Source organism: Acanthaster planci, linkage group LG11, assembly GCF_054643075.1.
Source record: "Acanthaster planci isolate LZ-2023a linkage group LG11, COTS_SCS, whole genome shotgun sequence".
Lineage (NCBI taxonomy): Eukaryota > Metazoa > Echinodermata > Asteroidea > Valvatida > Acanthasteridae > Acanthaster > Acanthaster planci.
The window spans coordinates 2,956,923-2,972,366 of record NC_141787.1 but is presented as its reverse complement, the minus strand read 5'-3'; the positions used below and the strand labels follow the sequence as shown (position 1 = coordinate 2,972,366).

Genomic DNA, 15,444 nt, shown 5'->3' with positions numbered 1-15,444 from the left:
GTACGTAAGTAGTGTACTTCTTCACACAGATGAAGCTGTGTACGTGGATGCACAAAATGTGCCTGAAATGTAGGCAGCACACACTGTGTAGGGAGTTGGCGTATCGCCAAGCACATGGTGCGGAGAGCAGAGGGCATTGTATGGAATCCCAAAAGGAGAAATGTTTGCAATATCTAATCCTGACTCTTTCCGTGATAACAATAATGTTTTGAATTGTATTTTGTATTGTACATGTCTGATCAGTTAGAAACCTTGCAGGTAGTTAGGAAAGAAAGGTATATACTCGAAAATAGACCTCATGTGATGACAATGTCATCAGCAGGTAAGGCATGTGACGTTAACTTTAGGTGGATCTTTTAAGGTGCTATATTTCCGGAAGTCTGATTGGGTTGAATCTTGGTTGGTATTTAGCAAGGGAAGTGTTGTAGATGAAAAATAATGTCATGTGATGACGATGTCATCAGACAATCATGTCAAGTGACATTAAAGGTGCGCCCTACAAAGCACTATATTGGGTTCAAACCTTGCAGATATCTTAGAAGGAGAGTTTTGTGCATGTTTCTTCAGCCAACAACTTTAGCCCCCTAACAACTTCGGATCTTCATCAAACTTGCACCAATGAAGGACCCTTATTCATAGATCGTCCTAAAAGAATGATGTCATGATGACGTCATCAAGTGATTTATTATTGATTTTTTAATGTATATTTCAGCTCATTGACTTTGTACATGTTTTCGAGGCACAGTTTTAGTAATCTCCAATAGTCATTAAGTTTCAGTTGCAGAGATAAGTTTTCAGCTCACTCGTACTCCACCACGTAAAGAGGGTCCCAAAACAAAATTGTCATAATGACAACCCGGGGTCATGTGGCATGAGATTAAAGGTGCAGTATTTCTCCGTGGGGATTGTACATGGTTTTTACTATGCACTGTTATCGATCCGAATGACTGTGGGGTTCTCAACTTCAGCCGAGGATTACTGTGAGAACAAAAGAGAAATCTTTTGCTTTCCATTTGATTACAAATATACCCAAGAATATAAATATGAAGGAATATTTTGAAAAAACATTTCGACTTAGACGCAAATCATGTGACACTCATTTAAATGTGCAGTTTGTCTGCATGAGGTTTTTAGCCCATTGACTTTGTACACATTTTCAAGGCACTATTTTAGTCTCTCCACTCTCTTCACTTATCATCAAACTTACACTAATGACGTCATGATGATGTCATCATGTGATTTTCTATGAAATTTCAAAACTTTATTTTGCACACAGATTTGAAGGTGTATTTTCTTTGTTTAGCAATCTTCAATCCATCTTAAAATTATACAAGCACAAACACCCAGGCAAAGATTCTATCCTAAAAACAACATCATGATGATGTCATCATGTGAATCATTTTGCAATTTTGAATCTATATTATTTCCCATAGTCTTTGTATGCAGATTTGAAGGTGTATTTTCTTCAGCTAGCGACCTTTCATCTGGATCAAAGTTGTACCAAGCACAGATACTCAAGAAAAGATCCTGGCAAATTAATAACGTTGTGACTTCGTCATCATGTGGCTAGTCACGTGACATTAAAGGTGCACTCTTCAAAGCACTTTATCTTGTGAAGTACATGTCCGATTCGATTCAAACCTTGCAGATATCTTAGAAGGAGAGTGCTTTAGACAAAAATTGCCCTTGTGTGATGATGACCTCAGCAGGAGACAAGTCACGTGATATTACTGGTGCACTCTTTACAGCCTTTATATCTCCTGAAGTAAATGTGGCACTGGTTTGAAACTTTGCATATAACTATGATAATCAATAATACATCTTAAAACAAAAAGTAAAGTAACATTTAGAACTTACAATATACAAAAGAGAATAGTTACATGTTGTTGCCTGTTAGTAACAACTAACAGAGAAGTATCATTCAAATCAAACTCCAATTGTACTCATAAACAAATCAAAGTATAATCTTTTAAAATATATACGCAAAAAAGTTGCTTGCATTGTCCTTGGACAATCAGCAGATCTAGTTGAATATTTATTTTTGCCCATTGACTTTGTTCACAGATTCAAGCAGCTTCTTGGAACATTAAAATATATTGTATCATAATAAAACTTGCCTCACACAAAGACTGTGTCGTCAAATATTTTCCTTCAACTTACATAATGATGATGTCATAACTTGATTTCTTATTGATTTATTTATCTTAAATTTCTCCCATTGACTTTGTACACAGATTCAAGCGGCTTCTTAGAACATTGAAATAAATTGCATCGTACTAAAACTTGCCTCACACAAAGACTGTGTCAAATATTTTTCATTCAACATAAGTAATAATGATGTCATCACTCGATTTCTTATTGAATTCTTAATATGTAATTTCTCCTATTGACCTTCAAAGCTTAGAAATGTGGAAAAGCCCTATGTTGTGTTGCATAACAGACATAACAAGTCTATTTTTTTCTTCTTCATCTTCTGCGCAAAACCCATTCAATTTGTGCACATTTTTCTGTATACGACTTTACTGCTTTTGCAACTTTGGATCTTCATCAAACTTGTACCAATGAAGGACCCTTATGGTCCTTGAAATATGACATCATCAAATGATTTATTTTTGATTTTTTCAATATTTACCTCAGCCCATCAACTTTGTACACATTTTCAAGGCAACATTTTGGTTGTTCAGCAATATTCAAATATCCTCAAAGTTACACCAAGGAAAAACCTGAAGCAAAGATATTACTCAAATAATAACGTCATGATTACGTCATTGTCACAAAGTTCCTTTTAGCATATAAAACTGCCTATTTTACCTCTCAGAAGACTTGGGCATGTTTATGTTTGACAGTGTCGTTGGCCATCGTCACATCTTTTGTTGGTCTAAGTTTGAATGGTTTCGTTCTAATAGAAGGTTAGAGGTACGTTCGTCGCAGGGAAATTTTGAAGAGGTCGCCAAGGGATTATTTTTTTGATATATGACACAGTAGCGAGCCAGAAAAGCAAGTACAATGAACGCCATAATAGCAAGCAGAGCCTTGAGTCGGATTTATTAAGGGTGCTGAAATATTTTTTTACCCTTCAATCTTGGATTTCGTACTTGTAAGTTTCAAGATTTTGTGCTTGTTAGAGGCTTGGGAAAAGAGCAGACACCCTTTCCATTTTACAATTGAGTAAGGAGACTTCTCCTGTGACTGTAAGTAAATTTATTATGCTATTCGACTAAATTTGAATTTACCCTGCAACAAGTAGGCGATTACAGTGTAAGGTACTTTGCATAAATGATTCCTTTATATCAAACAGCGCATTAGTAAACACAGTCAAACACGATTAACATGAGCATGCTTGAGATGAGATCGCGCTTAAGACAAGCATATTTCTTCAGACCCGTTCAAAATGTACACATTCCTATGAGAGAAAACTTACTTAATATGAGATATGACAAGACGAGAACACAGACAAGACGAGCACTTTTCAATTGTACTCGTTTTAAAATGCCATGTACAATGTTTTTTGACACTCCGGTTAGGCAAAAGCGTCTTTAAAAGCTTAATCCCAGTAATCCCAGTAAGTAATTCCTGATGGAGTGCGTCAGTAGTTCTCCAAAAATGCTAATCCACTTGGCAATTTGTACTGCAGTTTTGCAAATGATTACTTGGCGACTCTTTTCCTTGTGCCTCTAGAGGGGGCTTTATTCTAGACAACACTACATCTTGCAATGTCGCGGCAATTTCAACACCCACTTACGTCCAGTCCTTATATAAACTGGTTCTGAAATTAATTACTTACTTGCAGTGTCGGATACCAGTTTCCAGGGAGTGCTTTGCCATGCCGGGCCGCGCCGTGCCGCGTGCACATGGCGCAGGGTGGCCGGCCACTTACAACCTCTGTTCTCTGCTGTTGTGTCAAACAAGTAGGCGTATTCGAAATCATTGTTTTATTCATATGAATCATGATTATTAATATGATTTAGAATTTATTAACAAGTTAAAGGCTGTACATGAAATACTAATCCACTGCATATACATGTAGTGTATCGTACAGTACATGTAGGCCTGCAGTACATGTACATTTCCGTAGTGTATAACAATGCTTGCTGGTGCATTACACCAGGCTTGCGCTCTATGAATGGGATAAGTGTGAACACGTATAACACAAGGTTTACCGTAAGACGAGGTTTTTTGGAGAATCCCTTCGAGCTCGTATTAAGAGTGTTCGACTGTATTGACAGGATAAGGAACCCTATTCTTTGAAATTTGGCCTTAAAGTTACTCAAGTTTTGCACTTAATTGATCTTTGATTTAAGTACGAACAGTACGAACGGGAAACTGACTTAAATCTTTGCTGATTAATGAAGTTTTATTGAATGTGGATTGTTACAAATGACGAGATCTTTTACAGTTAATTAGTTGAATTTAATCACGGGTACGTTTGCATGCAGATGCACATAGTTCGCTGGTAAATGTTTTGTTTAGATGGCCAACTAGAGTGGGGCTTGTGCTTGACTGTCCCGGAGGTTATCATACCGCTAAGGACTGAGAAACTGATCCACCAAGTCACAGGGACAACGCACCTGTTATCCAAGCAGCGGCTGAACCATACCCAGCTTGACGACTGGAGAACTCCGCAAGGGAGATCTAGCTTTTTCTTCTTCCACTTTTCCCCATAAACATAACATAGGGTCCTTGTACACACGACTCTTGCCTCTTCTTTTGGGCCAATCCCCTTCAAACCTTGCACACATACTTAGACTACCATCTGAAAATGTGTGCCAAATCATGACTTCATCATGATGTTATCACGTGATTTATTGTAGAATTTTGAATAGTTAATTTTTCCCCTGTGAACAAAACGTTCACATTTTTGAAACCTCTTTTGGGCCACTTGGCAATATTACACCTTCATCAAAGTTATACAAAGCAAAGTCTGGGACACCAAAAATGTACTAGAAGCATAACGTTGTGATGGCGTCAACAAGCACTTAAATGTTATTCATGCTAAATCTTCTAAAACCCACCAAAAATCAACTGTGACTTTCTGGAGCTTGCTTTTTTTAATACAAACCTACTTTCAACAGTCTTAGTCTTCAACACAATTGTAGTCTTCAAAACATGTACCGGTGATGTCTTTCAATACTTGAGTGCCCTCTGGCAATAGGTTGAAGTTTGCTGGAATTGGTTGGAAATTGGTAGATACAGTGACCTTTAGGCCTGTAATGTTAATGTGCAAACATTCGAGCTGATAATGTCATCAGACCTGAAGTTATAATGAAATGATCTTTAATTCAATACAAATCACTAAAAAGTCAATCCCAATAATTAGATTCTGAAGTTGCCCAACAAAAAATAGAGTAAATATCTGTATCCATTGTTCAAGGTGTTGGGCTTGTTGCATTGTTCATACATGCCTGTTTCAGGGCCACTATTTTGGCGACGTGCCAACCATGTGGCAGGGAAAGTGGGTGAGTGTGTATTGTCATGCTGTGGCAAATAGGCAGGAAGCTTCATTGCATTGAAAGGAACCAGCGTTTTAATGGCTGTATCAAGGAGGGTGGCGGTCCTACAGACCCAAATTTGAATCTGGCCCATTGTGTCCCAGTAAAAGCACTGTATCTCCAGAAGTGCATGTCTGAACGGGGTTGAAACTATGCCTGTACTGTAGTACATGCATCCACTTAAGATTGCTTCTTACATCAGCATCTGAGCTGGTGCTAAATGCACATTTAAGACCTGCCGAGCACTTATTTATTCCCTTCTTAGTATACTCGTACAATGCATGTGTATGGAATCAGAAAAGTTTGGAGATATTTTCATTGTTGATCTAAAAAAGTACGGTAACCGGTCTGTAGCTGATCAAATCTGAAGTACAGTAATACGTTGGGTAAGGGCAAAACCTGTTATATAAATTAACATTTCCCAAAGCAGAAAAAAAATACATCTTGAAATAGTTCGCGGTACCTGCAGCTTCACCTGACTTGGACCGGCCAGCTGACCCCGGCAAGTTTGGTGGTCGAGTGGTCAAGATATCTGCACTAGTAAGCAGAAGGCCGTGGGTTTGAGTCCCACCCGAGTAAGCTTGTGAATTTTTTTGCAAGCTCTCGGACAAGCACTGAGCATACAGTGTTTATCAATATATAGGTTGGGTAAGGGCAAAACCCCTTATATAAATTACAGTAATTGTACAGTATTCTTGAGTGCAATCATAATAATTTAATCAGAATATTTATAATATGCAAGATCTATCTTGATAAGGTGCGTGAAGTGCAGGGAGAAAGGAGACGAGAACAGATTACAAATGCACATCATCTGCAAAAACAGCAATAAGTATACAGATAACAGGAATTACATGTAAGTTGTAAAAGCTGTGTGAAAAAGATGGGTCTTAACTCTTAAAACATATTAACTCTTGGAAAGTGGAAATATCACATTTTGAGGAAGTTTGCTCCATAACAAAGGTCCAGCATGAAAAAAAAAGTACTGTCCGCCGAAGATTTCTGTATATGTAAGGTATATGTTGTACTGACAAAAAGAAATATACTGGTAGTATTTTTCTAGGAACCTGCCCCGACCCTTCAAAATCGTCACTGCAGGAAACTAGTGACACTTTCTTTGAATTAACTTTCAAGAAGCCTCAAGTTACCGGCGCATTATGTAAGGAAAGAATGGCCGGGGCTTTACCTCCCAAATCCTGCAAATTCTACCAATTTTCCTGATGAAGTTTGAAGGATCTGGGAGGATCGGAGGTGGAGGTAAAACAGACATATTCGTTGTGAATAATCCTAATTTTGCCAGCATTTCTAGCAAGGTGAAACTACTGTACATGTACTTTAGTTTGGCTATTACCAAGATCTATTGCCAAGATCACTGTATGTGTATTAGTTGACATGTGGTGTGTAGAGTGTTGGGGTCAATTCCCAGTACATGTAGGTATTGATACAGTACATGGAATGGTTAAATACCCCTGTGTTGACTGTGAGGAAATAAAACCAAAATGACCTAGTCAAAATTTTCCACTTGAATGTGACAGGAAGATCCCTTAAAGTCATAGATTTATTTTGTATTGATGTTAACCTTGTTATATCAGTGTATAACCCGTCAAGATCAAGGAGTGATGGTGCTAATATACATGTACATGTATGTGTTTAAGGGCCCTGTCGGGTACAGAATAAAGGAACCCCCTGCTAAAAAAAACATGCTTTTGTGACAACTAAAATTGAACTTTCATTTGCTGGTATTTATTTTTTTGTGAAGGTACATGTATGCTAGAAAAACTAAAACTAGTGTAATATATAATGGGCAATCTGTGTTGGGTAGAATTTATTTAATGAACCCACTGTCAAACTGTTATTGGTAAAAACATGTATCAGATTTCTATAACCTTTCCGGAAAGAACTTCACTGGTAACCTTTCTTGACCTGTAACCCTTCTAAGATTTTGATGTGACACAAGCAAGCTGGCTTGCAGTCAAATGTACAAAATTTGTGGTAATACGTGTACAATTACACGTATGTGTTTTGTACATGAACCTGCACATGTGTCACAATGGGGCTTACATCAAGTACTGTTAAACTATCTATTGTGAGTGAAACATTACATAAATGTTAGTTTTCTGGCATGAGTTTTGATGTGCCATTGCTCTGTAGTTTCTAATTTATATAAAGATTCTACAGCATCGCATTTGATCCAACAAGAATGAGCAGTGCTTTACTCTTTCAGATCAGGTTCACCTAGTTGATCTTCAATGCAATTATTTAATCAGATATGTTTCAAAGGAAAGTTGTTTAGTGTCATAAAATGTTGACATACACACATTTTTTTTTTAATCATACCTGTATAAGGCCAGACAACGAGGTCACTTTATGAACGAGAGGGAGAGTTTGTTTGGAGACACTTTTTCCAGCGGTAGTTATTATTCCTCCAGCTCTATTGACTCTCGGCCCATCACACCACCGCAGGTGCCTGCACAATTGCCACCTTTTGTCAAGGTATGTTGTGTGAAGTGTGTAACGAATGAGAAGAAACCACTTTTTGTAATAGCTTCAGTGATCTTACTACATATACGGTGTACATAAACATTGTCAACAGCTTGTCTTAGTTTAGTTTACAGATCAAACTTATGACAGGGAAAAGTAACCTTAAATTCTTGCTGCCGAGAACCCCGTTTTGAGCATCATGGGTTTATACGCAGAGCTGGGGTGCCCGAAATGAGACAAAAGAGCTGGTTCATGTAACAAAAAACCGTACTCGGAACAAAAGACCTGCTGGGAATTGCCATCATTTTTCAGCTTGCATTTTTTGAAAGTAATTTGTCACTTTTATATACTTTTATACAGTAAACCACTGTTTTGGGCATAACGCGCCCACGGATTAGCACCGCAAACAAAATATCTCCAGGGCCCCATTGATGAGCGACACAGCACTGCTGCATGCTAATCCAGCCGCGTTTGAAAAGACGCCACTCGCATTCACTGGGGACAAAGGAAATTACGCAACACCTCGCAATTCTGGGCTCTCTTTACAGGGTGGCAGGCCTGGCTGAAATATTCAGGAGTCAGTGAAGGTTACCTGTCAACTTAGAGTAGCCACCAAACAGTCATTTGTGTGGGTGTAAATGTCCATTAAATGAAATGATGAATTTTTCAAAATTTTGAAAAATGAAAATCTTGAAAATCGCCCGTGTATGTGCACTGTATTTTTAAAAGCACCCTGCAGCATGTAGATTTAAGTAGCAAAATTTAATTCATACAATGTGATGCATGTGATTTTTGCTTTCTTTTCTTTAGAAATTAGTGTTGATGCATCATTGCATTTAAGTTATTAAATCACAGTGGAGAACAAACCAAAGATAATAAATTGGATTTGTCCTCAAATTATTACATGTACATGTACCAAAGGTAATCAAACCATACACAGTACATGATATGATAATACAGTTTGTCTGATTCAGCGCTTTGTCCCATTGCAAGTCAACAGTTTAAATTTACATTCTACATGTATATGTAAAGCTGTATTTGTGTAACTGTTGACCTCTACAGATGACCTCTGACCCTGATGATTGGTCCAGTGGATTTGACCTCAAACAGATCAATGAAGACACCAATGGGCTTCCAGATTTCTCAATGCCTGTAAGCAGCATCTGTACAAAACTCCAACAAGACTATACAGAGAAAACTAATGAGTTCACATACAACATCAACAAATTTCTTCTTACAGTAGTTTTTAAAGATCAATTTTTGTGGAGCCTACATGTGGTTGTTTCCTAGCTCAACAGTTTGGCCTCATCATTATGGGGCATTTTTTCTGTCATGTTGGATAATTGGCTAGTTTCCCTTGTTCCATTTTTGGCTGCCTTTGTTTTGAGTGCTGCACATAGCAATTGGCAACCAAACTTGCATTTGGTTATACCGTTAAGTTCCTGAACAAGTTGCATTCAAAGGCAGGTTTTATTGAGCCTGATATTTCCTTCAATTGTTACATTTTCAAGAAAATTTTGTGTCTGGTTTAACTTTGTCTCACCCTGCCAGAATTATAAATAAGCAGAGAAAGACAAGTGTGGACAGTTTCACATTCTATGTACGTAACTATTATTGTATGTATGTGGTTTATACAGTGTACACTGCAATATGCTTTTAATATAGGATTTGACATTCGGTTCAACCCCACCCTTGCTGATGAGACCCTCATCAAGTGGTCACATGTCATCAAAAATCACCCCATCAAAATCAACACTGCAGTCCAATCACAAAACAATCACTGTAGATGTGCATCACCATGAGGAGCCTTCCAGCAGCCAAGGAGGGAAGACTAGCTCTGAGGGGATTTATAGTGGGTCTGTCAAGAGCCCAAGTGAGGACAGTGGAGTTGACCTACAACTAAATGGAAGTACAATTAGTAGAAGAAATGGGGATCGGTGAGTTTATAATATTGTTCGTTTTACCAAGGTCATCTTTGACATGTTATTTACAAATTCAAAGATTCGGTTTAGGATTATTAAAAAGGTGTAGTCCATTGTTCATTGGTAGGAGTAGGACTGGCAACATTTGTTACTAACTCCTATATGCACCCCAGATGATATAAGTTTTCCTTTGTAGAAAAAGGAGATCCTTGTTTGCATGTACAGTGGACTCTTGGTAATTTGAGCACGGATAAGATGAGATTCTGGTGAAGACAAGCATATTTCGCCAGTCCTGACCAAAGTTTGTAATGCACATTTGTATGTGGGAAAAAAATCTTTAATACGAACATGAGTGATATCAGATTTCAGTTCAGTAAGACGTACTTTTTTCCGGTCAGGTCAAGTGCAGTTGTATTATCTCTTTTAAAGGGTATTTATGGGCCTTTTCATACTGCCTGATATGAATGAACACAAAGGACAGTCCTCTTCCTCTGTGGTGTTTATTAATTTTCTTTGTTCTCGATTATCATACATGTTCTAGTATAACAATTCTTATTCATTATAATAATGATTCATTCTACATGTACATTCTACTTTCACAAAGAACATGTTCGCATTGTTATGAAAGCAACTTCATGACCTGTCAACAGTAGTATGTTCAACAATGACACATACAAGTGGGAAAATACTTTTCGCTTAATAAGACGAGGTTCCGGTTCGGAATAATACAAGATACTTCAGTAAGTCCCAAGGCCCTTGTATTAATGAGAGTCAACTGTACATGTACGTAAAGAATCTTTTTTTGCATGGTGGAGGACCCTACTGTGCTTTGCACTTGTCACACACAGTTGCTTCCATCCCAGATCCTTACATGTTCCTCCCAACCCTGCTGTCGCTTGCCTATTTAGTGCATACAAGAATCATCTGATCATTGGCATTGCAGAGTGTGGTACATGTACATTTAGATGAGATCTGAAAGACCAAGACCTGCAGGTCCCACCAAGACTAAGTCTGGACTGACTCTCTGTAAAGTTTAATATATACAATGTAGTTTTAAATCACAATCACTGTGGCTATGGTAGTGCTAACCGAGATTCCCTTTACCTTTGTTCTTGCATATAACCTTCCTTGGCTTGCTTGTGTGCATGATAACTGTCCATTCTACACCACCCTGCTTCACAAATGACACAGCTACAAGAAAAGGTACATGTACATTTGTACTACACCTGAGGGATTAGAAACCAGTGTCATGTAGCACTTGAACATGTTGCAAGGGATCTTTACGAAAATATTTTATGAAGGAGCCATGTACAGTTATGTTAGGCGCCAAGTCAAAATAGAAACGGTTGACCAAGCGGGAAATGGTTGCCCTTAATCCACTTTCAAACCGTTGCCCGATTCAACTGCAAGTGGGTAATGGTTGCAAGACACCGTTTCCCGAAAGAGAATTGGCTATGCGGCAACCCCTTTGATGCAATACTACCATCTCCCCCACCTTGGTACAAAAGCCCTGACTCCCAGCTTACCATGAATGGTTATTGTGCATCGGCTTTGTTATGTAAATTGGGCCAGTTCATCCACAGGCTTAGCACAGCTTATTCAGAAGGGGAAGCAATTAATCTCTTAACAAAAGACTAATTCCATCAGAGTCAACGGGCCTATGTGCATCACTAAGTCTCGTGTCACTGAATTAAGATCTGTAGTTTTCATTCCCAAAATCTAGCACTGTCAGGCAGTGATTTCCACATCACAGATTTGTCAATAATTGGATTAGACAATAGAGTAAATGGAGAAGATTATAGATGCAACAATCACGGGACTTCAAAATCAATCTAAAATGTGAAATAAGAAAAGTCCACTAATGTTGGTTTGGGTAGCGTGGCAAACTGAAGAAAAAAATCCTTATCCATTTAAACGGTAGTATAAACCCATCCTTAATCCCCCCCCCAAAAAAAATTGTTGACATATCAATGGGCTGGGGTCCCAGCTGTTGATAAACAGCTCTAATGACTCAACCACCAGCCACAATGGAGTGTAATCCTTAAAGCTCTCTATTGTTAGAAAACATCACCCAGGAGTGGTGTTCATCAAACCACAAGCATTTAGCTAGTGACTCCCTATCGTTGCCCGCTTTACTCTGAAGCGGGTAAGGAGCTTATCGTTTATGTATCGTTTCCCACTTCATGAACCGTTTCTATTTTGACTTGGTGCCTTACTACATGTACCGTTTGGTTGTTCTAAGTCTTTCAAAAGTTGTAAGCTTATTCAGTGGGATGTTTGAAAGGTTAATCATTGTATTTTGTCAGGATACATTAAGAATATTATACAATAACTGCAGATTTTTCTAAATCCATTGTACACTTAAGTTGCATGAGCTCATTTGGTGTCATATTTTTGAATCTTTGGAGAGCATACTGAGCACCTGAAGTAAAGACAAGTTGGTTTACCAGAATTGGAAGCCATTGCTTGATTACCACACTTGTGTACAGGACCTGTTACATGTGTACATGTACCACTTTGGTCACTGCCAATACAGTGATGCTCTCTCCATGGATTAGTCTATTTCATATTCAGACAGTGAGGAGCATGGAATCTTGAATATTCAGAAAGTGACTAAAATTGTGGGTATGTTACATCTGTGCTCAAAAGAGAATTCACAGATTTTGCATGTAGAACTCTTTACCATTTCCATCAACATTATGTTGCAGCGTGACAATATCCCCCATCCCACCAGTCACCATCCATAGCCCAGGAAGTCTGAGTGACATTGAAAGTCCTATCACCTCTGTGGGTAGCCCCCAGTCTGCCAGCAGCCCTGAGCCTCCAGTAGTCAGGCAGGACAGACCACGCCGATCACTGTCTAGGAGGCTGAGTCTTGATAGCCAGTCAACAGAGGGATCATCTGTTGCTGCTGTGAGTTGGCAAATAACATGAAAATCAGAACTTTGATATTTGGTTCATTTGCTTTCATACTACCAAGCAGTTGAGAGACAAACATTAGTCATCTAGTCTCACCAAGTCTCCAGCTTTGGAAAGGAATCATGGCAAAGACATTCCTTTTCAGTGCTCAGTCCCTGTTACCTCAGTACTTCTTGCTAGGCTTACTGCCCGACTTATGATTAGACTTACGATTGATCGTGGTGGGGTTACACTTCTGCTAGCAAGTTCTGATTAATCCCTGAGGGCCGAGTGTGAATATCTATTCTAGTTGAAGCACATCTGTATAAAGCTGTTCAGAGAACCCACACATAGAAGTGGATGTGTTCCAATGCTATAACACGTCCATTTCTGTTGATGTGTTAATAGTAATGAAATTTACACAGTTCCTGAATTAAAGCGAGAAACTATACTCATAGATTAAAACAAATTGCAATTTTACATTTGCAAATTGCACAGTAGATCTCCCATATAAAACATGCCAAAACTTTTACAAAATGTCTAAATCAAGGTAATCTTAAAATGGGTATCCAATGTTTCAACAGGTTTGTTGTGGTCTTTCTGCATTTTTTGTTTGATGTTTATATGGATTTACATTTGATTTTCAGTTGGCAGAGGTCCCGAGGAAGTTGAGTGGTAGCAATAGTGAGCACAGCATCCCACGAAGAATCAGTGATCCAACACATGTAAGGCACTTTTTGTCTCTAGGACGTAGCATTAAATCTTTAGTTTAGTCTTTAGTTTAGCAGAGCACAAGACTGCGGTTGCACTGAATAACTGGAGCAGTCGATCCCTGTATTGACATCCTGCCCAAACCTTACTTGTCCTGTGTTCACATTTTAAGGAAAAAATTAATGGTTCTTCTGGTGTTATGAAAATCTACAAGCTATTAGTGAATGTAAATTAGTAAAAAGACCAACAAATTTTCTCGAATGCAACGAAGAAGTCAAACAAGATCACACTGATATAAAGAGCAAAAAAAGTGTGATTTATCGGTGAGAACATTGAACATCTATTCAGCACTAGTGTACAGTGATGAGGTTATGCCTAGTGTTTAATTTAGGAAAGATCTAACATGATATTAATAAGATTTCACAGGCGAGGACTTGAGAGGCTTTGCAATGAAGGATGACTTCATGGATGGTGAACTCAGTCCTTGGATGGTGCACATGAGTTGGGATGGGGAGGGGAATCACCTGTAGTGAACAGTTGGAAATAGACAAACAGTGAGGGATGTGAGTGTGGGAATGAGAAACTACAATAATTAAATAGGGGTGGGTATTTCTGGGTATTTTTGGAACTGGGTACCCCTTTTTTTGTCAACATAGGGTACCTCGATACCCGTGAAAGAGAACACTTAATAACAAATGACATTACGCACAACCCTGGTGGACAATGTGCCCGAAACAGGGCTCTTTTTTTGTACAAAGGAAGCAAGCTGCACATTGTTCTAAATGTCGCTGTCAATCTCTCCTACCTTTTCATCAAATGATACTGTTACCTTCAATTTGAAAAATCTTCTTTTTGTAGGTATGTGAAACGGAAAAACCAAATTTTTCACAACGAACATCAGAACAGATGACTGAGCTGCAAGCCACCCATGTATTTTTACCATCCCAAGGAAATGTCCCGGATGCTGCACGACCATGTACATGTGGAATGCATGTGCACAAATGGTGACCACTGGTCATATTATGTGTGGACCATATCAATCCTACATACGTCACGGGTTATAAAAGGCTTTTATGTACAAAAATACCTCTGTCACTCGAACACTGCCCACACCACTAAATCCACTTATTTTGAAGTTTCTGATTCAAAAAAACTGCCACCAAGATGTTTCAAATGGTGTTGAAAGTATCGGAAATCTATATAGGGTTAGGAGATGCATCACTGCCTGGTACATCTCTTTTCTCACGGGGACTGGTTGTATGCAGGTTGCATAAACCAACGTCACCTAAAACCGCAACAAATCCTGGCTTTCAAGCTACTGAAGTTAACCTGATTGCTACTGCAGGTCCAATTGTAGTCCCTTCAGGTTGTCGGCAGAGGTGTAAAATCTCTGCTGTTTAGCGGATTTCCAGTTTTTTATTGAAAATACTGAATTTCATTTTCTGCTTTTTAGCTATCAACGGGCAAGATTTCCTTGTCTTTCTTCCTTTCGCAGTGTCGACTTTTCCTTTTTTTTTTCCTCTTTGTATCGACGCGATAGCCAGGCCAAACCAAACCAACATAGAACAGAACTGGAGCGCCATAATAATGCATGTGACTGAATCTACTGTACAGTACAACGTACATATGCACATGTACATGTAGGCCCCATATGTACGTGCACACAGTGTATACAGATCTGTGTGTAAGTTACAAATGCAGTCATTCAAGCATACATCAACAGTGTGGCCGCCTCAGAAGACAAAACTCCTTCGGCCTCTTGTTCATAGGTTTGGTACCGTCGTTTACCTAGTTCCAAATCACAAAAATTATTCTGTAAGATCGCAGCTACAAAAATCCTCAAATTCAAGTGAAATATGATCAGAAGTCAACCTTGTGTTTTGGAGATACCTAAATTTGGACGCACAGGATCGACAAAAGTGACGACGACACCTATGGATCAGTTT

At 38.7% G+C, this 15,444-nt stretch overlaps 1 protein-coding gene across 1 annotated transcript in view; it reads left to right on the top strand.

Moving 5' to 3' along the window:
• The window catches only part of whrn (whirlin), a 99,442-nt gene that overhangs the window by 69,001 nt on the left and 14,997 nt on the right, over window positions 1-15,444 (top strand). The window contains exons 7-11 of the mRNA XM_022250065.2: window positions 7,833-7,979; window positions 9,030-9,119; window positions 9,633-9,904; window positions 12,598-12,802; window positions 13,435-13,512. Coding sequence (XP_022105757.2) covers window positions 7,833-7,979; window positions 9,030-9,119; window positions 9,633-9,904; window positions 12,598-12,802; window positions 13,435-13,512 — 792 coding nt within the window. The remainder of the gene's footprint in view (window positions 1-7,832; window positions 7,980-9,029; window positions 9,120-9,632; window positions 9,905-12,597; window positions 12,803-13,434; window positions 13,513-15,444) is intronic.